The sequence below is a fragment of the Nipponia nippon genome, unplaced genomic scaffold, assembly GCF_047370975.1.
Source record: "Nipponia nippon isolate SJK-2023a ecotype South Korea unplaced genomic scaffold, ASM4737097v1 scaffold_16, whole genome shotgun sequence".
Taxonomy (NCBI): domain Eukaryota; kingdom Metazoa; phylum Chordata; class Aves; order Pelecaniformes; family Threskiornithidae; genus Nipponia; species Nipponia nippon.
Genome location: NW_028262332.1, coordinates 2,716,045 through 2,741,895, shown reverse-complemented (window position 1 = coordinate 2,741,895; position 25,851 = coordinate 2,716,045). Strand labels below are relative to the sequence as shown.

At 42.4% G+C, this 25,851-nt stretch overlaps 1 protein-coding gene across 6 annotated transcripts in view; it reads right to left on the bottom strand.

The window, feature by feature from the left end:
- Positions 1–25,851, bottom strand: part of CACNA1B (calcium voltage-gated channel subunit alpha1 B) — a 300,789-nt gene that overhangs the window by 62,178 nt on the left and 212,760 nt on the right. For all 6 annotated transcript variants that reach the window (XM_087752565.1, XM_087752559.1, XM_087752560.1 and 3 more), the window contains 6 exons: positions 16,924–17,745; positions 15,477–15,691; positions 12,947–13,067; positions 9,362–9,491; positions 7,782–7,841; positions 6,393–6,499 (listed from right to left, as the gene is read on the bottom strand). In XM_087752565.1, coding sequence (XP_087608691.1) covers positions 6,393–6,499; positions 7,782–7,841; positions 9,362–9,491; positions 12,947–13,067; positions 15,477–15,691; positions 16,924–17,745 — 1,455 coding nt within the window. The remainder of the gene's footprint in view (positions 1–6,392; positions 6,500–7,781; positions 7,842–9,361; positions 9,492–12,946; positions 13,068–15,476; positions 15,692–16,923; positions 17,746–25,851) is intronic.

Below are 25,851 nucleotides of genomic sequence, written 5' to 3'. Positions count from 1 at the left end.
GGGAAGAAGATACCACCTGGCTCGGCCAGCCAGCCTGCCCCCACGGCTGATGGTCACCCAGCACATGTCCACCACCTTCGCTGCCCCTGCTGCTCCCTCTGCCCTCTCCTCTCTGGAAGGCCAAGCAAACTGCTCAGGTTGCTCCGTGTTGCCCAGCTATTTGGCGTTTGACTACGTAAGGAAGCCAGGGCAGAGATGGTGAAGAGGTAGGAGCTGAGGAAAGTAGATGTGAGAGAAGAGTGAGGGTGAGAGCGTTAAGGGACATGTGGTTGGGGCAATAGGAGAAAAAAAAGAGGTGGGATACCTTGGCCCAGAACTATATTCAATTCTCAATCATTTGTGGCCACGTTTCTGGTCTGCAGATTAATACACACAGCCCAGTTTAGCAGCACAGCCACTGGTAGGTAGCAACTGAATAAACCTCAACAGTCCTCACCTGGGTTCAAGCAGAACCACAGAATATTTCTGCATGGTGTCTTCAGGAGACCTGAACACCTATTTTCTACACTGCCAAGCATTTGCGCTAAATAACAACTGTACTAATAAGGCCTCCTGGAAGGGAAGTTCAAGACGAGAACAGAGACACTTCTTGGATCTGAAGGAGCTAGCTCAGGTCTCACAGGGCTGGCTCCAAGCCTGAAGCAACAAACTCTGTGGACTTAATATTTCTAGGAAAGTTAAACAAACTACTACGAAATTACTGGGGACTAGTGAATAGGTGGGGCAGAGCAAATCCTTCTTCCTGGGTCTATAAGAGAAGAAGGTGTTTTTCCTTCGCATGGGGAGGCGTGCAGATGACTGCACTGAGAGCCTGGTGGTGAAGGGCAGACAGCTCCAGTCCTACAAAATTCCTTCTGTCTGAATGAAGGACACTAAGAAGGGCTGATTTATTCTTTTTTTTCCCTTTCAGGCACCTAAGAAAATAAAGAGTGTGAGCCAATTAAATGTTAAAGGGTTTTATAATCTAAAGCCTATAGAGAATCCTGAAAAATCATACTTATTTATTGTCACAATAAGATTCCTGCTATATGAGAAAGCTTTTTCAACGACTGGTACTCTGAACTAGGGCGATACAAATTGCATTTTAATTAAATGGATCTTCTGCAACTGTTTCAGCCTGTCACGTAGAACCTTAAGGGTTGTTTTCAGTGTTTTTAAGAACCCCCTCTGCCGGTATTGTTTTTTACACCACTCTAATACAAAGCCAAATGTCCCACAAAATAAAAGGTCCAGATGGAACTAGGATTCACTCAAAAGGTGTATACAAGCAGACATTCGACCAGAATATTTCTCACAACAAAAATAAAGTGCTATGGAAGGACAGGATCTTAGGTGACTGCAGAATAACAACTACAAAATTCAGAAGAGCAAGCAGGATAAAGGCAGACAGCAAACAGAAGCCCAATGACTTTAAAAAAAAAAAGAACTCCAGAAAGAAAAAAATCGCATTAGGTCAATTCTGGTTGCATTAGGCCAGTTCTGTTTTTTCTAGGGCTTCATTTAAGACATTAAAAATATTTTAAAAGAGCTTTGCATGACCTTTTTTCTCTTAATAAATAAAAGATCCTTTAAAAATTAATAGCTCTTTAAAATGGAAGCTTCTTGTTTCTGTTGCTCCTACCAGCAGCTCTGATTTCATGTAACGTGGCCCTCAGAGTCATGTCATCAAATATTCAGAGTAGGGTGGAGTCACCACCTTTTGCAATTGCCTGAAATCCCCAAGGCAGAAAGTGAATTCCTCCACTGAAGAGTAAATGAGGTCACACAACTCTGTCCAAGCACAAAGCCACCCTCTTTCAGGGTCTAAATTGTCTGGTTTCCTAGACAGAAAAAAAGAAACAAGTACACAATTTCCTGGACCACATCAAAGACCTTTCTTTGCATCCTTTTCTTTGCATCTCTGGGTTATCTGCTGTGGAGGAGCCCACCTGAGCTCCTGCCCTGCTCAGAACTGTGGTGTGAGATGATGCAGCTCTGCCTCCCCCTCTGTCTCTGAAGCAAAGCTGTGCTGTACTGCACTGACGACAAAACTGTCACCTCCTTGCAGATGGTTAAATGCAACTTTTGCTACCTTCTTCTTTACAAATGGCCCCTGTGAATCTCTCAAAAAGCTCTCTACACTCTGTTTTCATGTTAAAAACTTTCCATCAATGTCAGAGGCTGAAAGCCTGAGTCCCAGCTGGGTCGGATTGCTCAGACTGCACAAAATTGGTCCTGAAGCTTCCAGCACTGGCAATGTAGTTTAGAGGTGCAATCCTCTGAATGTGAGCAAAACTACTTCTTTAAACCTATTTATTAAGATTTTCATGAACTGCAACTCACACATTAATGATGTACCCACTAAGTCATCTCCTCAAATCTTGTTTGTACAAATACATCTACGTATTATGGTTTGTGACTCACTGGTCAAGACTCTCTGGTCTACTTGGCTTTCTAGTCTGCTTCTGTCCCCTGCTTAAGGAAAATTAGGATGAATGAGGATTGTTAAGGGAAAATACATTTCACTGAATAATGAGTAATAAAGGGACGAAGGAGTCAATGCAATGGGTGTAACATGGTTCATTTCCACAGTGGCAAGCGTGTGTACACACGTTTGACAGGCGTAACAGTGCAGCAAGAGACAGGAATAACATATTACCCCATGAAACTCCTAGAGAGAGATTCCAGCAAGAAGAAGACAAAGAAAGAGCAGAGTCAATGACAAACAGAAACATAAGGCTATACAGTGCACCCCATGCTCATACAGATATGTGCTGGCAGATAATCCCATCCCCTGTCCCATACCCACCAACTCAATGTTCATAAAAATAAACAAGCAAGGAAGCAACAGATTGGCCATACCGCATATACCCACACATCCCCCCGCAGCGCATCAGCGCTTCGACTGACAAGCAGACAGGGCAAATATACCTTCATCCTCCTGACACTTTGGAAGGTAATAACCTTGATTGTCTGGCAAATGCTGCTTGCTTTTTCAAAGAGCAGTGTGAAATTCTGTGCATCTCAGCCACCTTTCTGTTGTTGAAAATGTAAAAATGCAATCTCTTTGCTGCTATGCATCAGCTATTTCTATTGAGCAAGTACATTTTACACCTGGGGCTGATAAATTTTGATGACAAATTTGCTAGCTTGCTTTAAGCTCCTCTACTTCTATTTCCCTAAAGACTAAAACATGTCTGTATGTTTGTGGCATGTTTATATCTAGAAAAAGAAAGGAATTTCTCTTTGAGATACATTGCTAAACAGAAGACATTTTATCATAATCATCAACAGTATTATTAATGTTTCTAGCATCTCACTAGGGTCCTTGTTTTAAAAAAAATTTTTTTTGAACTACAGTCAAGCACAGAAGAGCTTCTAAAGAGCTACAGGCAGAAAGTAGACTGATAGCTGGTTTGAGAGGCTGAGATGGATTTTATGAACCTTACAGCAATGACTGATACCATCTCGTTCACCTAAACAAACATAGGCTGTTGCAATATTCCAGATGGAAGTGTTTCAGGGAGCTCTGTTTTCCCTAGGTTTTCAGTGACATGTCTATTCAGCAAGAAGTTGATTCACATCACCTTCAGTGGACACCAGTGAGGTCAAGAACATGCGTGAATTAAATCACACCCACTGAGTGGCAATTGTGTATTCTTGCAAACAGAAACTGGTAACAGCCACATTAAATATATTTTTACAGTGACACTGATGATGAGTGACAGGACTGCAGTGTTTGCTAGAAAAAGCCACTACAAAACAACAAAGATTACCCAGTTTATTCTCCAAAAGCTTGTTTTCAGGATTATCAACATTCATCAGGCTTGTTGCATCCGTCTGGTTTAACCAAACAATGCAGTTGGGCTAAGGACATGACTATCTACCCAATTTTCACCTGAGCAGTCTGAGACTTGTTAGTATTCATAACTGGACTGGAGGGAACAGAGAGCAAGTCATCTGCTACGAATGACTGGATTTCCTGCTCTCAGGTTAGACCAGAGATACTGCAAGTATTCTCTGAATTAGATGTCAACACTCACTGCCTGCTGAAACGTGGACATGTAGCAGAGGTTACAGACATAATAAATCACAGAAGAAATTAAAATTTTTCCAAGTCTCAGAAATAGGTTTGACGCACTTTAATCTGGGAGACAGTAAGTAAGCAAGCAGATTTTATGCATTCGTTTTCTGTAAATCCCTGCTCAATACTTACTCAAAGAGCATGTAAAATAGAAGCAGCTTGGGGCACACTATTATGAAGCACAGTCAGGGAATGTACAAGTTATTTATTTAGAGGCTGATGAGGTACTGTTAGATATTCATGGCCCAATGCGAGCAATAGAAATCCTGAGCACAAAAAGGCTCAGAAAGATTAAAAATTATTCATTTTAATCCATAACTTTAAAATCTTGTTCAAAGAGAAGATGTTTTAAAGGCAAACCCTGATGTTTGTTCTCACAGCACACAGAGTTGCTCTAAAGGGCTCACAAAATGCCTCTTCTCTCAGTCTGCCTTGAAAGTTTGAATTCTTAATGGAAAAGGGAAATTCTTAGTGAAGCACAGACTTGGGTAATATTGTTTTGCAAACTAACACTTGTGACGAATATTATTTTACTTTTATACCTCTCTCTGATTCAAAGGAGCTCCGTTAACTTGCAAAACATTTTTTAGTAAGTTTTTGCTTAACTCAGTCTGACCACATACAGTTCTGAAAGATGTTATGCTAATATATTTCATATGCAGGGAAACTAAGGCATACACATATCTAGTCAAGCTTAAAAAGCAGCCTGGTTTTGGCTGTCAAATTTTAGGTTAGCAAGACATTTACCAGACCAGCAATTCCATCTCAAGACAACCTTGCTTACAACAGAGCACTCGGCTCCTCTGAAAAACAAATTTCCAATGAATAAGGACAAAGTCTTTAAAGAGGGGAGGGCAGCATCCCTTTGAAAAATTTATGTTGGACATGACTTGCTCCAAGACCTAAACAATTCTTTGGTGTAGGACTGGGCACAGAAAGCCCAGACCCCAATATCCCAAAGTGTCACTCCTCAACTGGCTTAAAAATCATACCAACAATGTCAATCCCATCTCCTTCTGTCCATCCACTCCTTGGTCAAATTAACTTAGACGTTTTTTATCCAGCGTTTGCTATGAAGAATAGAAGATCTAAACCACAAATCTCACAGCCTTAATGCGAAAGGAATTATGACACCTCAGAAAATTAAAAACTCCTGAGAAATATTCCAGGCCAACCTTACCAGAAAGGTCCCAGTAACTTTTTGTGCTGCAGGGGACATGGCAGTATTTTTCATCAGCAGAGCACAAAAGAGGAGCAACAGATATGGCCAGCTGCCTAAAAATTACTGTCAGTCTAATATATACAAGACACACTTCCACAGTTCCTTGACAAAGGTGAATGCTTTTTCTCATTAGCAAGTAAAACACTGCTAATTTCTTCACCTTCTCTAATCATCATGTCAACAAACAGGTGAGTGGAGTTTGGGCACAGGCTGCTAAATATTGACTGTAATTACTCAAGGCTAATTTAGCAGAAGATGAAACTGGCCAAGTGCTGTAGCCTGTTTTCAGGTCATCTCCTAGAATTTATCAGGAAAACATTTGCAATACAATTATCCCGTGGCCCAGAACCACACGTGGAAAATTCCTTTCCATTGTCCAACTCTGAGCTCCCCAAGTTCTGAAGAACCTGCATTGCTCTTCCTCTGGTCTCTTCTGAGAAAAATGCTCAAACACAAAGTTAATCTTCATTTTTAAATAGCAATTCCTCTGTATCTGTTCCTCAAAATCCTCCATGACATTAAAGAAGCACATGGAACATTATTTAATGTCATAAATAGAGAGCTGTGATTGAGGGAGGGAGCAATTAGTCTTAGAAGTGAAATTCTCTGGAAACAAAAGTACCCTGGATGAGAGAGGAGGAGGAGGAGAGAGAAATACCAAAGGTATATGAACCAGAGATATCTGTGTCTCTAGAAATAATGTGTTGTAAAGAGTTCACTGAGTTATCAGCTGATTTCATTAACTATTTTTTCGTAATAAGAACAATTTTTAAAACAATTGCCTGAAGACACTGGACTTCCACAAACTGTAACAATGTGTCCTTGAAAAGAAGTTGACCAAACGGTCGCAAAAATCTTGGCTTAATGTTTGAATGAACAGTGAATGGACTCACTCCAAAGCTGGGAGAATTTTCAAGAGATTCTACAACACAGATTTAGGGATTTTTTTTCCTTCCCCCCAGCTATGAGATGATAAAGGGCAGAAACTGAACATTTCACTGAGAAATGGAGCCCCAAGCACAACTCTTCAACTAGATCTGTGCCAGCGTCCTGCCTCATCTGCAACTTATTTCCTAGAAATTGGGATGTTAAGGAAAATGTACTTACGAGAAGGCAAACGCCACCAAGGCCCCACTGACCACAATGAAGTCCAGGATATTCCACAGGTCACGGAAGTAAGAGCCAGGGTGGAGTAACAGCCCCAAGTCAATCATCTTCAGAGGAAACACATGAAAAGAAAGAGTTTTAATACAACAAGTACCAAATCAACACTACCAAGGTACAGAGGAATGTCCTTGATCAAATGACCCTTCACAAACTCTTCTTCAGGGCTTCACAGCAGCAGGACAACATCTACTTAGACAAGCTGCACATCTCTAATAGTCACAGAGAGCTCTGTCAAAACCAACGATGAAGTCAATAACAATAACGAAAAGCGCAAAAGATGAGTACTAACTAGTACTAACATAGAATTCCTTGCACAGACACGCATAATTTATGGGAACAGCAGTCTGTGTGTGAAACATCCAAATAGTTTAAATTTATTCTACCCCAATCCTACCAGATTAGTAGGAATTAATAACTGGCATAGGACATTACACAATAAAACACAAAGAGAGGATGGGAAGACCCACAGCAAAATGCAACAGTCAAAGAAATCCACCTGCTCTGGAGCACTTGCTGAAAGATGCTGCTCAGTGTAGCAGCCTGGCTTGCTTCTCTGCACAAGACTGAGTCTCTCCTTATAATGCTGCTAAAGATTTTCTACAGTTGAGTTTCAAAGTACATGCTGGACATTATCTGTTTTTCTGAGAGCTTTACAACTGCCCACATAGGTTTGCTTTCCTCACATAGCTTCAAATCCTTCTACTGAACAAACAAGGGAAAATCTGGTTTTTATTCTGCGTCTCTTTTGCACCTTGCTCTGACAGTAAAATCTGACTCCATCATCACCCCAAGAATAAATCCTGCCTTTATTAGAATTGTGCTTTCTGGAAAGTTATTGCCCCACAGTCTTAGCAAAACCTATCACCCTACTCAGTAAAGAAAAAAGATAAATCCTCAACTTTTTGAAACATGACAGACCAAGAATCCATTGCTATTAATATTCCTAATCAGCATCAAAGGAAAAGGAAAGAATCAGACGTGTTTCAGTAAGGTCTATCAGCTCCTGTGTCCTTCAGCATGCACAGACATTTCTGCATCAGGCACTCACGTTTCTTATCCTCTTACACAACCACAGCTACTAAAGATATCCTTATTTTCCTCCATAAAATGTGAGATTAAAGAAACCAAGAGAGCAGCTACAGAAAGGCATCTGTTGTGCACTGACTACGTCTGAGTGCTCTTCCCGAGTTAAAGCTTTCCATCATCACCACCCCTCCAGGCGCCGCAGGGAGCTCTGTCATGCTCCACCCTCTTTCTCCAGCTTCCCAGAAGCAGATGAGTGTAAATCTGAAAGGGGACATGAACCCTTCTGCTTGGAAAAATTCTTACCTTGATCACCATCTCAAAGGTAAAGACACCTGTAAATATATAATCCAAATATTTCAGAGCCTAAATGGGAAAGAGAAACATGTATTAGGGGAGACTACACACTGAAATAATCTGCATATGAGCAAAAAGTCTATTCTAGGAACGGTCTATTTGCTACAATTGGTAAATACCATCTGATGGGAGGCTTACAAATAGTTTAGGCACAACTTGAATCATCTGATTTAAACAACAACATTTCTCCAGTCCTTGCCAGACCGCAGTATGCATGCCTGTGGGTTGCTTCAGTGCACCTGCATGTATGGCAGGTTTAATAAGGCAAAATGGATATTTCAAATTAAAATAGTTGAATATCCTTTCCTAAAGAGCTTATTTGCCAGCATCTGTGTAGCAGCCTGGGTTTCTCTTCTGCTGTAGCTGATGATAGTATTGTTGAAGACCTTGGGAGAGTAAGAGAGTGATAAAATCCTTTTTGTAAAACTGATTCCACAGTTATTAAGGATGAGGAAGAGAGACTGCTCGTAGCTACTTCAGCTCATTACTGATATAGGGATTCGTGGCTGCTCCTCTGGAAAAAGTTAATACTGACCAGATTCAGAAGCAGGAGGCCAGGCCAGGCAATTCCTGCTCTGACCTGGTCTGCCATCTTGTGCTCTGAAGCAATTCAGTTCCTTAATCTGTTTAAGGTGTGAACACAGACTCCTCAGTACACATCCTGGTAAATGCAATACCAGTCCATTCAAATACGTATAGATCTCCTAAATTTTAACATAATTCTGTGGATCGGATGCACCTATTCACAATCAGATTCATATGATAAGATATAATGAATGGATATTAAGTCAATATAAATATCACATGATATCCACATACTGCAACCATCTACATTGCAGAGTCCAAAATTAAGCAACTGCATCTTGCAATTTCTATAGTTAATCTTCAGTTCGGTAGACTCCCCAGTTATCCATGTAACTGTAACCAGCTGTGTGCCAATGTCCTTCTGTGAATGTGCTTGAAGAAAAGACACCCAGCTATCTGCTTCATGAACACTCCTGGGCTTCATGCTCTCATGTAAAAGGTGGCACACCCTTCCTGCTCGTAACAGCACCTATCTATGATGTCTCCGAGTTTCGTTTGGCACCCCTGGATAAGAAGATTTTCTACTAGGAGATTGCTACCATGCCCCACCAAGATAAAAAAGCCATATCTGGTTTTACTTCCTCAGGCTCTGCTCTAGCAGGAGCAGGGGATCTTGGGACAATGTCAGCCCTGCCTTGTGACTGGGGAAACCTTTCCCATTGCTGAACAATGTGCAGGCTTCTTCCACGTAAGCCACACCAGCCAAACAACCAGTGATTTCCAAGTTCTCAAACTCGGATGCGGTTGTAGCAGCAGAAAGGGACAGGAATTGGAGCATTTTGATTGTGAAACAAGCCGATTTGAGTATGTTATTAAAGAAAGCTCTAGTTTTGCACTTGCCAGTGCACTGTGTTATCCTTTGGAGATGGGAACGGACGCGCCATATGCGTAACTGCTGAGAGAAGCAGAACAACTTTATTCTGGCCATGTTGGTGGGTACTCACATCGTTCCTTGGTGACTCGGCTTGGACAGGGTCTTCTGCAGCCAGGGCAATGCTGCTAAGGGCTATAACTATGAGGATGACCATCTCAAAATAGCGCAAGTTGACGATGTAGTGGAACAGACGCCGAATCCTGCAAACAACATAAGCACATAGGAGGACTATTGCAGGTGCTGTAAGTCAAGCACTGTGGTATGAAAGACTGGCAGAATGACAACGTTCATCAGGAATATCACCTTTAGGATTCCTAATACAATAATGGTAAGAAAATAAAAACTAGGGTCAATGGCTTTAAACTCCAGTTTGCAACAGATCTGTGGTGAAATTTAAAGTAAGACATTTAACATCTCTGCACTGGTCCCTACCCCCTCTGCAAAGCAGTGACGTCTATCTATCTATCAAAAGGGCATTGAGACCCTTCAAAAATTTGGACTTAATTCTACAAATTATGTTTATATATCCCCCAGTCCTTTTCACTTTGAACTCACAGTCCTGTGAGTTCAAAACTAGTTTTGAAATCCTTTTTATATCAACTAATCCCTTTAAAATTGAGATATATGCTATGCACTGTGAGACTCTTAGCTGATACTGGCTTCGTAACTATGAGTATTACTTCTAGCAATCTCCCTCTTGCCAAGTAACTCTGTCTGCACTTTATTCTAAGCTATGCTTTATAAGCTGCACAAACACTTTACAGTAATATATTTGATTACTTTAACCTAATACTTTTCTTCACAAATTGTGTCAGAGAAAAGTGACAAATGTTTCAATTTCTAAGCAATGCAAAACTATTCACAAATTTCAGTTAATAACTCTATCTGACCACAGTTCCCAAATACTTAACTGCACAGAGAACTCTACATTTGCACCATATTTGTCAGCTGAATAAAGGACTTAGGTTCTGCCCGAGAATCAAATTATATGTGTAACTCCCCAACAACCTTGTTATCTGAGAATGTAATTCAGTTACTATATCACATTTTCTCTAAGCAAATATCTGAACAGTTAGAATTAAAATTTATTTTTCACGTCCACTTATATATTCATTTTCTCTGGATTGCTAATGGATTCAGAATGAAAAAGAGTTACAAATACCAAGGAAACAGATTTGATACAAAATAACATGAAGAAAAGTGCTTTTGTGGATCCTTTAACTCTGGTTATCAATCTGACAGAAGAGGATTATCATCTATGTGCTCTATGAATGCACAGAAGTGAAAGGCAAGATTTTCAATAACATTTGTAACTGTAATTCACGCATCAGATTCAATTCATCAAAGAAATAACAAGTCCTTATTTTTAGATCTTCATCATTCATAACCATCAGGGAGATGCAGAGCATTTGTAAACTGCCAGTGGTGCTTGAGAAACCCTTTTAAATGCATGTCTGTTTTAAGAGGGTGGGTGGCACTTAGAAAGTAATACATTTCGTTTATGTTTCTCAGAACTCTTTTGCCCACTAGCAGCACCCAGGACATGCATCCCCAGTGGGGCTTAGAAGGGAGATAGTTAGCAATAGATGTGGTGAAAACCTTCATACCCCAGAAAGCAGAAAGGCCTCTCTTGACAAGTTAGAACCAGCCAAAACACCTGAGGGGATCCAGCTGGGCCTGCATCTTGCCCAGAGGAAGAAAAACAAGTTGCTGACATTCCTAGAATTTGGTCTTCGTCTTGTTATTTCCCCTTGGCCTTGTGTGTGACTTCTCTCCCAGTGAACTTTGTTTTTTCCATGGTACAGCTTTCAGGAAGGGTGTGTGTATGTGCTGGAGAAAACTGTAAAATGACTGAAACAACATACCAGATCTTGGACTATGAGGCTCAGAAGGCCATAACTGTAGGATGAGGTGAGAGAAGACAGCATATGTATGAAACAAAAAAGTCTTGCTGCTTCTCTGTCTGCCCAGTCCACTCCTCAGCGCAGACCCTTTTGAGCTTGGGACCATCTAGCTTCCCTTCGCTGCACTGCTGCCTTTAGCATTTTGTAGCTAACACTAATTTTTGGTGGCCGCTCCACAACAAAAAGACTTGAGCTACCAAATATTAGGGAAATAATGTTTTTTTATCCAACCAGAGAGAGGCCAAGCTCCATAATTCAAATTTGCTGTAGAAAGTGTAATTACACTTTGAGTGCACCTCATCTAATGCTCTCCCCTCCCCTCAGCTGCCTTTTACATGTATTCAAAGGACACCTTGCCTTACTTGAAATAGCACAACGCTATCACAGTGCTCTGAAAAGGGAAAACTTTCTGGGCTTTCAGCTCAGTTATCCTAACGTGTCCTGAGATCTGCCTGGCAGGTGGCTGGAGAAGGCAAAGGGGAAACACAAGTGTCTGTCTTGTGGGTTTGAGACAGAAGGGGCACGTATTGAGTCTTCAGTTCATTTCCTTTGGAGATGAGATTAGATTAGCAGTAGTTTGGGGTCATTCTCCCTTTCTAACATCTGACATTGAGAAATAGTCTCTAACTTCTCCCACTGATGAATTCCTTTTGTGCTCATAGCTATATCATCTTGGAGCATGCAGGGCTGTATCCTGAACTACAGATCTGGCACTTGTGCGTAAAGAAAATATTCAGCCTGTCTACTGGGCAGGGGTGCCAGACCATGGCTTCCACCACAGATGCGTTTCTGATGTCAAAGATGAGTACACAGAGCAGCCCGTTTTGTTCCACCGACTGCATAGGCAGCCAGGATATCACAGTCCTGAGCAGCAGGAGGTGTAGGAGCACTCATTCTTCTCTTGAATCGAGTTGCCAAAGGAAGGGCCTGAGTCCCCCTTAGGTATCTAAGCACGCAGAGTACAACCTCAGAGAGCAACATCTGGGATCTGCAACAAGTCTACCTGAGCCAGAGAGAAACAATCACTTCTGCTCCTAGCAGATCTCTGGGTGGGCAGAAGTTTCAAATGCCCTCTGTTGCCCCTAAGTTACTGCTTAAAATGACTCACAGGCCTTCATGCTACAATTATTACCACCTCTGCTGCTCTTGTCTAGTCCTGCAGCCCTTCAGAGCGACATTCAGCATTTACAGGCTTTGAGTACAAAGATCCCCATGAGGCAGAGATGCCTGAAGCGGAAGAAATGCTGTAGTCCCAAAAGATCCCACAAGCTGTATTCTCAGCCTTGGCAAATGAAAAATATTCGCCTTTTCCCAGAATTGCAAAGTTTTCAGTGATGCAAGGGTACTAGTACAGAAAGAGCACGAATTCCAGCTGAGGAATCTGCAAGAATTTGCTGACATCAAAAAAGCCCCCAACCTGCTTATCCTGACAATGTCTTCTCCCAGTGATAGTCCATACTCCCACCCTTTAGTAATCTACGACAGAGCGAATAACTGCGCACCTGACCATCAGCAGGGCAGTTAGGGTGGGTCTGCCTAAAGGATCATCTTTTCCCTATCCTTGCAATTTATTCCCACAGGAAAGCCCAGCTGAAAGGCAGCATCTGGTCCGCAGCCTACACAAGCTTTTATTTAATTTCCCAATGCGTTTGACTGGCAGAGATGAAGATCAAGCTAATGTTATTGCTTTGAATACGCATGCTTGAAGTACCTGTAACCCATAAGTGGTATGATAGAGTCAGAGGACTTACGGATTTGTAGGACTTAGGATAAACATGGAACTGTAAGGCAAGATTGGTTTAGGCCCATTTTTCGTCAAGTCATCAACATCTTTCTTCTCCTCTGTTTTACTTTCAAATTCAACATTGTTCACTGAAATGTGAATTTAAGGAAACAGAAACGAGAGAGTTAAAAATGTAACTGCAGTCTTCACACAGCAGGCTGCCTGCAACAGTTGGATATGCAAACAATGCAGCTGGGATAGCAAACAGCCTTTGAATATGTTGATTAAATGTGATGAACAATCATTTGATTATTATCACCGCTATTTACTCCAGTATGATATACACTGCAATTATACTCCTTAACTGCTGCACTGATGAGCAATATATCAGAAAAGGCCAGGAAATGAAGATGCCCAGTGCAGACAAACAAAGAAACCTTACACATAGTTATACAAGAGCTGCCAAACTGGGGATGGAAATCCCATTCCTAATATCATAAATTATTAGGGAAAGAGGATCAGCTAGGGATCCTTGGAAAGAAAAAGACACAGTAAGTCTAACCAACCACATAATTCTGTATCTTCTCCCATAGATCAGTAGCACGATTGGCTTTGGAACATGTAAAAGAGCAAATTAGTAGACGAGTTTTAATCATTTTGGGGCTAAGGTGGCTGAACTTCCCAGCAATAGCAACAGAGACTTGGAAGGGACTTCTTGGAACCCCTAGCTCTGTGCCTGCACAGTGCATCCCAGTTTTGGCAGAGCTCCCCATGTATAAAGGCGTCGAGCTCCATTTCACATCAGGTTTTTAACTTACACGATCCCGTTCTAGAAGATTGTTCTGAACCTCACTCCCAAAGGTCAGAAATACATTCTCTAATTTCCATGATAAGTTTACTTGCAGTGGGTTTATAGAGTAATTTACTTAAGATAATTTCCAATATATGTACTGGAAAACATTTTATGCTGCAAATTGTCTTCTTAGACAGATATATACACTTGTCCATTAATTCACAGGACCTAGAATCCAAAAACCCTACCCACTGATATTGTGTTAGGTGCAGGCTTTTTATTACTTTTTATTTTATTTTGCAACAAAATGACATTTCATTGTGTGTGAGTGACATGTTCAATAAACTCCTTATTTTATCTCAAGCCAGATACACAGGAAACGGCCAGGAAAAAGAGAGGCTGATAAATTGTGACTGAGAGGAACTCAGTATTGCAATATAGTAAAATTACCATTTAAGAAAAAAAAGAAAAAAGGGGGGGGGGGGAGAAAAGAAAAGAAAAGACAAGTCTTGTGTGGCTGACAACACAGTGAAAAAGCATGTAGAGAAACTGCTAGCTTTTGGCTGTGCCTTTTGGATAGCAGAGTCCTGAGAGCCTGCAATCTAATGTGGACCTCTCATCACAGAATCATAGAACGGTTTGGGTTGGAAGGGACCTTAAAGATCACCTGGTTCCAACCCCCTGCCATGGACAGAGACACCTTCCACCAGACCAGGTTGCTCAAAGCCCCATCCAGCCTGGCCCTGAACACTCCCAGGGAGGGGGCATCCACAGCTTCTCTGGGCAACCTGTTCCAGTGTCTCACCACCCTTAGATTTCACTTTGCAATTCTCCTTGGCATCCCCAGCTCTCAAGACTTCTCTAGGCTGTGCCTACACTGCCAGGGATGAGCCACAAGCTGGTCAGAACAGGCTGGCAGCTGAGTGACTGCAGAGCAGACTGTGGACTCAATGATCTTGGGACCATCTGCAAAACAGTGTAAATCTACGCTGACAGACCCAAGGCACAGAATTCTGGAAAAGGCCAGGCTAGGGTGGATCTGCTGAAACTGAGATGCAGAGGATTGCAAGAAACTCTAAAATTACACAGCCTGCAGGAGCCCAAAGCAGCAGAGTCACACAGTGGATGCTGTGGTAGATGCGCAGCCATGAAAGACCTGCTGCTCCACAGTGGGGTCAGCTAATAAGCCAAGAAGCGTGAATTTGGTCTGTGGGCTTGAATGCAATGCCGCTGCCTCCCCTGTCCCTTGCTGAGGGGTCTGTGGCCAGTCAGGCCCCTGGGACACCAGAGGAACCATAGCACAGCACTGTTGAAGTAGGAGCTTGCAGCATGGCAGCAGAGGAAGGTGATAAAGCGGAGGACCTACTCCTGTTCTCACAACAAGGTCTTAACTGGTTTGCTGCAGAAGTTGCTTATTTTGCTGCACAGCTCTCAGTTACTACATTTTGCTGCTTTTCTTACTCCTTCATCTTTCTCTTATGCAAAGATACATGGATGTGCTTTAGGTGAACCATCTTCAGGGAACCTTACATGGTGTTTTCCAGAGCCACCAGGCAACCCAGGTGGCCCAGGAACCCATTTTGGGTTCCTGCAGGCTACATGAATTGTAGAGCCTACATCAACAACAAGTTCTCCTGTCCAGCTATTGCAAGGATGCTGGTGGCCAGGAGAGCTCCCATCACACGGCGTGTGCTGCTAGCTCCTTGGAAAGTTAGCTCTTTTTTGGCGATTTCATAGCAAAAAGCAGAAGGACAAAGGTACTCACTTGGTATGACAGTGGTTTCCCCCGGCGGGGCAGTGATAGTGACAGGGATGTTCACAGTGGTGGTTTTGTCCAGAGGTGGCTGAATCATCCGTGTCACGTTCTTCTGGTTGTCAGCATCTTCTGGCTGCTCCGGCACTTTCTGCAGATAGGTGCTGGGAAGGGTGTGCACAGGGACACTCACGCTTCCACTAGCCTCAATCTCACACTGATTCTCCCTAAGGCAGAAAAGCAGATTTTATTAAATATGGCTCAAGAAGGATTCAGAGAACATATGTGCCCTGATGCTGCACCTCCTGCTAGGTTTCATAGACTGTTTTCTTCATGGAAGTCCTTTGCAGAAAAGTCACAGACTGCAGGACAACTTACTGATAGCACAATATGTGGCCTTTTCCTCTGAGACCTTCTGAACCAACATCCAAGCAAAACATTAAGGGGAAATGTGCTGCTGAATGCTGCTTTATTCAATTTAATGAGACTCGGAACTGAGGTTCATAAGCAAGGACCACTTGGCATTTGCATGTAACAGTGACATCAGTTTTCCAGCATCAGCTGGTTTCTGAATGAAGTCTGACATTCTGCTTCTTAATGTTCTCCTGAGGCCTTATTTAAATTTAGTGATTCTCTTTTCCAGTCCTAAACCACGCTGTAATGTTTCTGTAAGCAGCTAAATAGCTTCTGCATTCCTCTGCAGCAATGGCTGTATTTCAGTGAGGAGAAAAGTGAGCTTGTGCACATAAACAAACTAAACAGTATGCAAAGTGTTTTGAAATCCATCTGAAAGGAAGATAATATAGACAGGAAAACTATTATCTCAGTGCCACTCACAGCTCTCCACGGTGACATGAACTCTATTCTAAAGAATCCCAGTGAAATTTCTTTTCCATCAGACTAATAAAGCTGAAAAGGCAATCTATCCTTCTTTATTAACTACTCTAAATGCTTCACGAGTACTATTTTTCTCACTTGACTTACATAAGAATTAAACCAAATGGGGTACATCATTGTTCTTAATGGAAGAAGCCACGTGCTGTAACAACTGGTGATGCAGCTGATTGGTTTTCTTTTTTTTACGGTGAGCCTAAGGGCTATAAGCAACACTGGATGCCATTTAAAAATATGTCCCTCCAACTTCCTTCAGAGGCTGTGAAATTCTCTGCTCTACGTTATGTCCTAGATAGTCTGTTGGTATTTACATCAAGAATATTTCCTTCCTTAAACCTGAGCTGTTCTATGGGCCATCACAGAGTGACATAATCTTTGGGAGCTTCTGTCATTACTGATTTAAGCAAAACAGAACTGCAGGTTATGGTGGTAGCTGGTGTGAGTGCAAGAACAACATCAACGAACACCATGGGCAGGGGAATAAGTAATTTCCTGAAATGTGTCTGGGGTCTCATGCCCCCCGAGCTGTCCCAGGGATGAGTCTGGCCACGCAGCACTCACTTACTTGGGCTGGTGATTCCGGTGCTCCTTCTCGCCAGCCTCCCCCTCCTTCTCCCCATTCTCCTTCTCCACCGAGTCGTACGTCGACAGCGCCCTGTTCCTGAACCTGTGCCGTCTGTGAGGCTCTTCTCCATTCTCGCCCTTGGACCCGGGCTCTCCTTCCCGGTTCCCAGACCTTGACCCTCCCCGGTGTCGGGAACGCCGCTCGCTCCTGGCCCCGTTGATTGTCCCGTTGCCTTCCTTGCCTTGCCGCTCGGCAGAGTGCCGGTGAGTCCGATGCCTACGGTGCTCCTTCTCGGCACCTTCTTCCACCGACCCTCGGCGATGGTGCCTCTTTCCCCCTTCCTGACCCCTGTTGCGATCACTTTTCCCTTCCTTACTCCCCCCTTCCACCTCCTTGCTGCGGCTCCTGTGCTGCCTGTGCCGCTCCTCCTTATTGTTGACGCCAGATTCCCCGTTCTCATCCTTGGTCACATCACCTTTCTCTTGCTCTCCCAGTTTGTCCTTATCTCGATGCCGGTGGTGCTTTCGTGGAGCTTCTGCCCCATCACTAGAGCTGACTTTGGTCTGCTCCACCTCCTGCACATCCACGGGGCTCAACTTGCTGATATTGTTCCTCCCTTCTCCCCTTGGCTCTACCACCAGCGGGCGATCCAAATGAGTCTTCATGTCTGGCCTGATGTGAAGGGTGGTAGCATAACGCACCCGCTCCTCCGGATCCAGCTCATTGTACAGTGCCTCGCAGCTGGCTCGGAAATTGTGCATCCGGATCTGACTGGTCCTCTGCTCCCAAACGGACTTGGATTTGGAAGAGTTCTGCTGCTTGCTAAGGAGGGGAGGAAGGTGAAAAGTTAGTATCCAACTTTGCACCCATTCCCTAAAAAACAACCAAAAAAAAAAAATTAGAGGAAATTTTCAGCTGAGACGAGGGATTAGAGGGTTGAGCCAAAGAAATTATAGGAATGGAGAGAGAATGGCTGGCGGAGAACATAAGCAGGGAAAGCCAGCAGGATCTTCAGTGTTAGTTTGCCCCGACACGCTTTAGGCACCATGAAACAAGCCCTATGAAAAGGAGTTATCTTGATTTCTAAAACGTGGACATCCCCCTTGGAAGCCTCAGGTATAGTCTGAACGGTTAAAGTCTCTGCGCACAAAAACCGCATAGCACAGCCAGAGCTTTTAAACAGCCTACAAGGCTTCCCCACAATTAACAGCATCTTTCTCCCCACCTGGAAACATCTGGATGAGCAAGTTAGCAAGTTAGATTGGCAGAAGGAGCGAGGGAAAATGAAATCTGCCCCTGAGGATCCGAGCCTGAGCACCCTGCCACCAGCTCCTTCCCCTTACAGCCAGCCAGAGGGGTCACTTTCCAGGCTGCACTGCCCCGTCGGCTAACGGTACAGGAGAGCCATTGCTCTCAACCCACGGCATCCTTCTGAGGTGAGGATGGACCATCCAAGCCCAAACATCACCGGAGTCTGGAAAGGTAGAAGTAAGAAAGGAAAACTGTTCTGTGCACCATGAAAAGACCCCAGGGACTGGGAGAGTCACACATAGGTGCAGATGTGATGAGAGCACCTTTATCCCCTGGAGAGACCTGCTCTTTTCTGTCTCTATCATCTGCTATGGTGAGGATACCTCCATTGACATTGCCTTAATGCTTTGATTTTTCAGCACAGCGCTTGGTTTCTGACCACCACACACAAATGGGTCACCTACCTAGCCAATGCAGGAAGGGAAGGCTTTTTTTCTCTCCTCCTAAAGACTGCAAGTCAAGTTCTGCTTTTGTGTAAAATCGAAGTAAACCCACTGGCTTCCAGGGTGGAGTTCTGGATTTAGCCTGGTGAAGGATCAGCACCCATTTTCTTCCTTAATGAAACATCTTCTAACAAAGAGAGGAAAATCATTTTCCTTCCACCAGCCTGCTCAGATGTCTCCATTTGCCACACATTAGTCTGACCTCTGCAGCCGGAGGGGCCACGTGGGGCTCACCAACCTCCAGCACTTAATGCACAGCCCACAAGGGCAACAGACGCATTTTCCTTACGTACTTTCTGGGCTCCCCTGACAATAGAAGAAAGCAGCTTTTGCATGTGTATGTGCTGATTCAGACGGGCAGGGTCTGTCGCCGTGCGCAGACCCTGGGGGAGGCAGCGTTCATATGGGCTCATGTAGCACAGTGGGAGCTGTTGGAAAGGCTTTGCATCTCTGAGCTCTGCTGGGGGGTCGGTTCTTTATGGAGGGTGCTGTTGCCTGGTTCTGTTAAAGAGGCAAAAACATACTTAAACGCTCACTGCAGATGGGATGAGGGCACCCAGGCAGATGTAAAGGAATCTGATTTAATCCAGAAATCAGAGTGAGCGGAGCTAATCACCAAAACTAAAAATCTACATCCCCCGTTCCCAAAAGGCACATTCTGGACTAATTTTCCAGCAGCTGAGTGCTCCATTTACACCACAGCAGAAGAACGGGTAACAAAAATCACAGTTCTAAATGTAAATGATACCAGAAGGTACTGGGGACATAGCTTGGAGCCCCACTGGCCAACAATCCCACATCAAAGGGAGAGCAGGCTCCTCATTAGGGGAGAGCACCCCGAAGCTGTCCTAGTGACCCCTGGCACAAGGATGAATAGGCTGCTCATAGCAGGCAATAACTCGCCATTTCTTTTTGGTTCAACATTACAAAAGATTGAAATGTTATCACTCATCAGCAGATTTACTTGATTTTAGAGGGAATTAATGAGTAACGTGTAAAGCCTCTGACTGCCCAGACCTGCTGCTCCATACAAGGATTTCCCACGAGAAGCCACGTGCTCTGTGTTTGCAGCTCTCCACAGGCAGCAGAGATGGGCACAGAGACATGGAGCTGCCTGGGACAGGCGTCCCGGGATGCCCTGCACATCCTCTGGGATGGACAGGGTGCCTTGCTCTGTAGTGCCCCAGATCTAGCTCTGCTAAATCGAACTGGGCGACAAACATGAACCTCCTCTTTAGCACACAGGTTCAGGGAAACAAGGCAGCTCAGGGATGTGTATGTACATGTCTGAGCTCCCTGAGTGCTGCCTTGGTGGAGGCCACCAGACACATTTGTTCTTAGGGGACATTTCTCACTTCATAATGAAAGTCCTCGGGGTGGGGACCAGCTTCTGTTTCATGCTTTGAACAGCCAGAGTGAGCTGTCAACACTGAAGTGATAACCAGTAATAATGAGTTACGGTTGGGAAACTGCCCTTACGCTGACTGAAACCTTCAATTTATCTACAAACCAAGAGCACAGAGAAGAGCACAACTGCCTACTCCCCATGCCCCATCCTGTACTCCCTTTCCGTGGGACAGGCACCGTGCAGGGATGAGATGCAAAGCCCCAGCCTCCCTGCAGAGACTCTCCAAAGTAAAACACACAATAAATCATCGGGCAACTTTCATGGACACAGCCTCTCCATCAGTGCCTGTGCTGAGCCCATCAAAGCCAAGATATAAAGAAAACCTCCTAAATCAGACTGGATGTGGTGGGGAGGAAGGTTGAGGATGAAGAGCTGCTACTCATCACACAGTGCAGGGAGACACTCAGAACCTGCTAGCTCTGACACAAGATGTACCACTTCAGCAGGGTTCTTTTAGTTGCATTTCAGTTACACCAAGAACATAAATCAGCCTTTAAATTATCTCTGAGGTCCTAAAGTTTCCACTGTACTTCACTCATGGCTAACTGAAAAGTGCTGCCAGGTACATACACCACTGAGAACCTGGAGAAACCCAGTAATGTATGTATTAACTAAGCCTATTTTGCTAAAATTCTGTCTTTAAAACAGACACTGGCATTACAGACTCGAATTTCTCAGCATCTAGAAATGAGGTGCATCCTTAACATTGACACAAGTGGTGGAGGTGATTGCCAAAACACTACAACACACAGTCACCCACGGGCTTTGGTTACTAACAAGTCAAAGAGCAGGAGGTTCAGAAGTAACGACTGTATCCTTTCTTCTTTCTACATGAGAAGATACACCACAAAAAAAAGAAAATAAAATCAGAAAATATATGAAGCACAATAAAAACACAACCAGGAAAACGTGAAGCCTGCCTACAAGCTCATTATCATATTCAAACCAGTCAAGAACATCAGGAGCAAGTGACAGTGCACATAACAGTCTGCTGTAGGAAATGGAAGTAAAGCAACCGAGCAGGTTGGTCCCTCTGGGGACAGTGTTTAAGGTTTTCAGAGCCAAAGCGGCAGCAATTGGAGGGAATGTGTCGTCTGCTTGTCCAATTAAATTTATCTGACTCTCGCTTTCTACAAGTTCCCACAGCAACTGAACATGGACATATGTGACAGCTTCTCCTCTCCTGTTGCTCTGCTGTACTTCTTCACAGAGGAGAGCTTCTGAACTTATTTAGGGCACAACAGGAATGTTACCTTAAAACAAAGCACAGTTTCATTACAACTGCCTGCCTATGAGGATACGGTGCCTATGCACACAACACAAAGAATTGCAGAAGAGATGGAAAAACATAGACAGGCAAAATCATTTCCTCTGCTTCCTCCAGCATTCAGTCCAGTTAATTATTGAGGGCTGCATGAATTCAGGCAGACACAAACCATCTACGGTACGAGCATGATATGCCACAGCATAGCATGACTTGTCCAAACTGATAAAAAAATGAGCCTTTGTGATAACAAATATTTTTTCCACAAGAGAAAACTATCTGTTTATGAAGCCAACTCCTTATCTGAAATCCTGTTCACTGTTCGCTTCTTAAAATCCTTCTGAATCCATTAAGAAAATTGCAATAATCACTTCTGATTTAGAGACATAGCACAAAGATTAATGTTAATCCTCTTTCTTTACAATTACTTCCCATCCCTATTTTCTGTCTACAGAATATTTCAAACTCTTTGAAGGGTACTGGCAATATACTCAGTTTTCAGGTCCTCTAGGCTTGAAATGTTGCAGTAGATATTACTGCTAATACACTTCTCTGGGTAGCTCCGCTGGTTCTGCTTGGATTAAGAAGCCAGCAAACAACTCCTGCCTGTGGCTAGAAAGAAAACCATAGAATTCATGTAGAATCAAATAAAATTCATATTAATGAATCAGTGACCAATATTGGTATAAAAAAGAAGTGCAACCAGTCACTGTGTAGATTGTTCAAGAAAGGAAAGTATATTTTTAGTCTTACTCTAATTTTAGGGTATTCTTTAATCATTAAAGATTTTGTTATCGTAACCTTTTAAAACACTGCTTCAGTTAATGGCACTTTGCTTCCCAGAACTACTGGTTTAATCAGCTACATAAATGCAATCCTTAAAATTTTGCTTTAGTAAATAATGAATGAAAGCTGACTATGAACATAATAATTTGATGTTAGAAATACCTACACATAAGACTGTGGGTATGAAATAATATGTTCTGATTACAGATAAAAGGGAATTTCTTGTTAAAATACAGTTTCAACAAAAAATGCAATGTAAAAAACCTTTCCACTAAAATCATATTTTCTGTTGATAAACTTGGAGAAGCTCTCTCCACGGTTCAATTTTCCACTTGGAAAATACCATGAAGCATTTTAGTTTGGGGTAGGCATGCACAAAGCAAAATGTTTTATCTCTGTTTGGTTTGATAAAACAATTTTCTTTCATATGAACTCACTACTAGTGTTTAAATTTGCTTTGCCAGTGACCCCGGGAGTTGCCGCTTGGGTGCTTTAGCACCTTTTCTTCTTTATGAGCTACATCTTCTGCCTGAGCTCTCTCGGGAGATGCACCGTGCTCTCCCATGGAGCTGGTGCAATGGTGTGCATCACAGAAATGCCATTTCCAAGGACTATTGCAGGAAATGCTGCCCAGTCTCTTCCAATATTATTCTTGAATTTGATCTTGGTTTTATATATTAGTATTTTTGATATTGCAGTTTCTCAGAAAGAAAGCATTCTTTCATATTATTTCTCCTAACTAGAAACTCTAAATTTTGAATGTGGTCTAAGCCTAATATAATAGTGGCCGTATATCACATCCTTATGTTCGGAAACTCATTACTGAAATTTGAAATGCCTTTCAAACTATCATAGATGCCACCTTCTTAGACCAAGAAAGTTCACTAAATGCCACATTTTGCATTTAGTGCATATTGTCGTCCTCAGATTGAATTTCCACTCCCTTTACCTGCTCTTTTAGAGAATTCAGAGAACTGCAGATACAGGACGTGCTGACCAGAGCTAATTGGTCTCAGCAGGAGGAAGAAGCTGAGATGCCAGAGGGGGACAGAGCTGAGGACCACTGCAGGTCTTTTGGGAGCCGCTGAGCGCATAGGCATGCACGGCTTGGCAGCTGCAAGCCCTTCAGCTAGCACCTTTGGCCAACGTAGAGCCAGAAAGCTTCCAAGGTGTGTAGCAAAACAAAAGTCAGGGAAGCTCTAGCATTTAGTTACCACTCCCATGAGGTGTCCGTGGCTACTTAAGAGCAGTAGAAATCATTATATGCTGCTGCTTAGAGTTTGAAGACAGCTACGTCACTTGTTTTTGTACAGCTGTGAAGTAATGCAATGTTCCTCCAAGCCAAAGCTTCCTGGTGTTAATGTAGCAAAAGTTTTACTGCTTTCAGCTTGAGTTTTTTCACAAGAACAGAACGATTTCTCTCAACCGTAACTCATCATCCTGCATGCTGCTCCCTATTGCTCTAATAAGAAGAATTTTCTAATTGTTTTCGGTAAAAGTACATCACATACTAATCCCAGAAGTATAAATATGAGGCTTAGCTTTATGCACATTCTGATCTTAAGAAAATGCCAGAAAATATTTATTCTGCCTCAAGTTATATTGCTATCATTAGCCACAAGATCCCTTTTCAAACCTCAAGTTTTGTTTGGTATGTCAGTTATGAATTGTGATCAAGTAATTGCATCCTCAGTAAGAAATAACAGGGTGAGAAAGTTAAAAGTAAAACACAAAAAAGAAAGTTAAAAGCCACATCGCTATGGCCTGGTTTAACAAAAAAACACACTGAGGTTAAATATGTTAAACCATTAAGTTCTCCTAAAATCCAGTCAAATTACTTTAAATTATTTTTTTTCTCTGAAGTGCTCATGCCACACTCGCCAGAAGACATTCTGGCAATGACACTGCAATGGCCCAGACCAGACTCTGTTATGGCCAAAGTCCCACTGTGAGCTCCAGGCTTTTGATAAAAACCAAGACAAAACACATCAGGGAATGAAGTCACAGCCCCTTTTTTTGCACTATGAGGATGGAAATAAAGCAGCTGACCCAGACAATGAATATACAAAAGCAAGCGATAGAGATCGAGAACAATTTGGGTTCTTGGATGGCAAATGACAAATTCATCCTGGTAGAAGATATCTAAGCTTTTTCATTTCCCTCTGTACGCTATCAGCTTGTCTACAGCTGGATGGATGCAGCAGAGACATGCTGTGATGGCTGGGGTGGGAAAGAGCTGTTCAATGAAAACCGAGTTTTGTTCTGGGGAGAAAAAAAAAAAAAAAACAACAGTAAAAATATCTGTGGCAGGTGCAGGTGTTCAGCACTTCTGGAAAAAAAAATCCCCAGCTTGTGAAACACTGGCCTTTGCTTTCTTTACCATTCTAGAAAATGCCTTAAGAACATGCCATTTTTCATGTCCAAGCAATGATTGATACCTCTGGATCCTATTAGAAACGAACAATAAACAACAGCAATACAAAGAAAACCTCAGGTTACCAAATGCATCGTTTTGGATTTCATCAACCATTGTAATATAAGAAGGATTCATATGAAAATTCAACATTCCCATAACTCTTAAAATACATACTATTGGAAAAATACAACATAATTATTCACTTAGCTGTGTGTCATCACCTATGTACCTATAAATTAATTGCCAATTTCAGTATGTATTTTAGATAAATGCTGATATACTTAAAGAAATAGAACATATCTCTATTTAATTACCTCTCTTTAGTGAATTAAAAATGGATTTCATACTGCTTGCATTACTTGTATCATAAATTTGTTATAGCATGAAAGCCTAGAATTAGCACAAGAAAATGACTCACCTTGGGGTTTTTTCATTATTTTTAAATTTATTTTTAAGAAACTAGCTCCAGTATTTTGTCCTTAGTGTCTTACCAATTTAGATTTTTTTTTAGAAAAATAATCAAAGAAAGAATATGGGGAAAAAAACAAGCCTCTGTATCTCAAAAGATTTTTTAATAAGTTTTGTTCTTTCAGAACAGATGACCGTGGTTTTGCAGATCCTGGTTCTTACTGATATTAAAGGCACACAATATTTTATGCTGTTTGAACAATCTAAGGGAGAAAAAGGAACAGGGATTTTTTGCACCTTTTAAAAGCTCTTTTAGATTAGTAGGTTACTGTTCGACTTTCATCTGTGCACAAAAATTAGACCACTTATCTTTCAGTATAATTACAGCAATAATACTCTCAGCGGGTAGAAACAGTGATATAAAGGCATCCTGAACCTATACTAATGTTCATCCAGGGAATGAGAGTCCACAGCACCTGCATGTCCCTAAGAGCAGTTGTTCCAGTTTGTCTATTTGAATTTAAAATAAAAACCACATTTCTAATGATGACATTTATACCGAGTAAATGAGACCTTCAGATGTCTTTACACTTCAGGGGGGTTTTACTGATGCTCTCTGATGGCTGCTACTTTTATATATTGCACACTGTTATGAGGTCTAGTCATTTATTTAATCAAAACAAGGGATTTTGCTGGGGAAATGCTCTTTAGATACCCAGAGAGGAGAAAATGCACACTCAGCTCATCTGTCAAAAATGGTCCTTGTTTGCATAGGAAATTACAAATTATTGCCCAGACGGTGCATAGAAATGTTAAAGAGGATGAGAATCCTCAGTTACAGCTTTTTGCAGTAAAAATTTATTCTGTTCAGAGAACAGATGTGAGTCATATC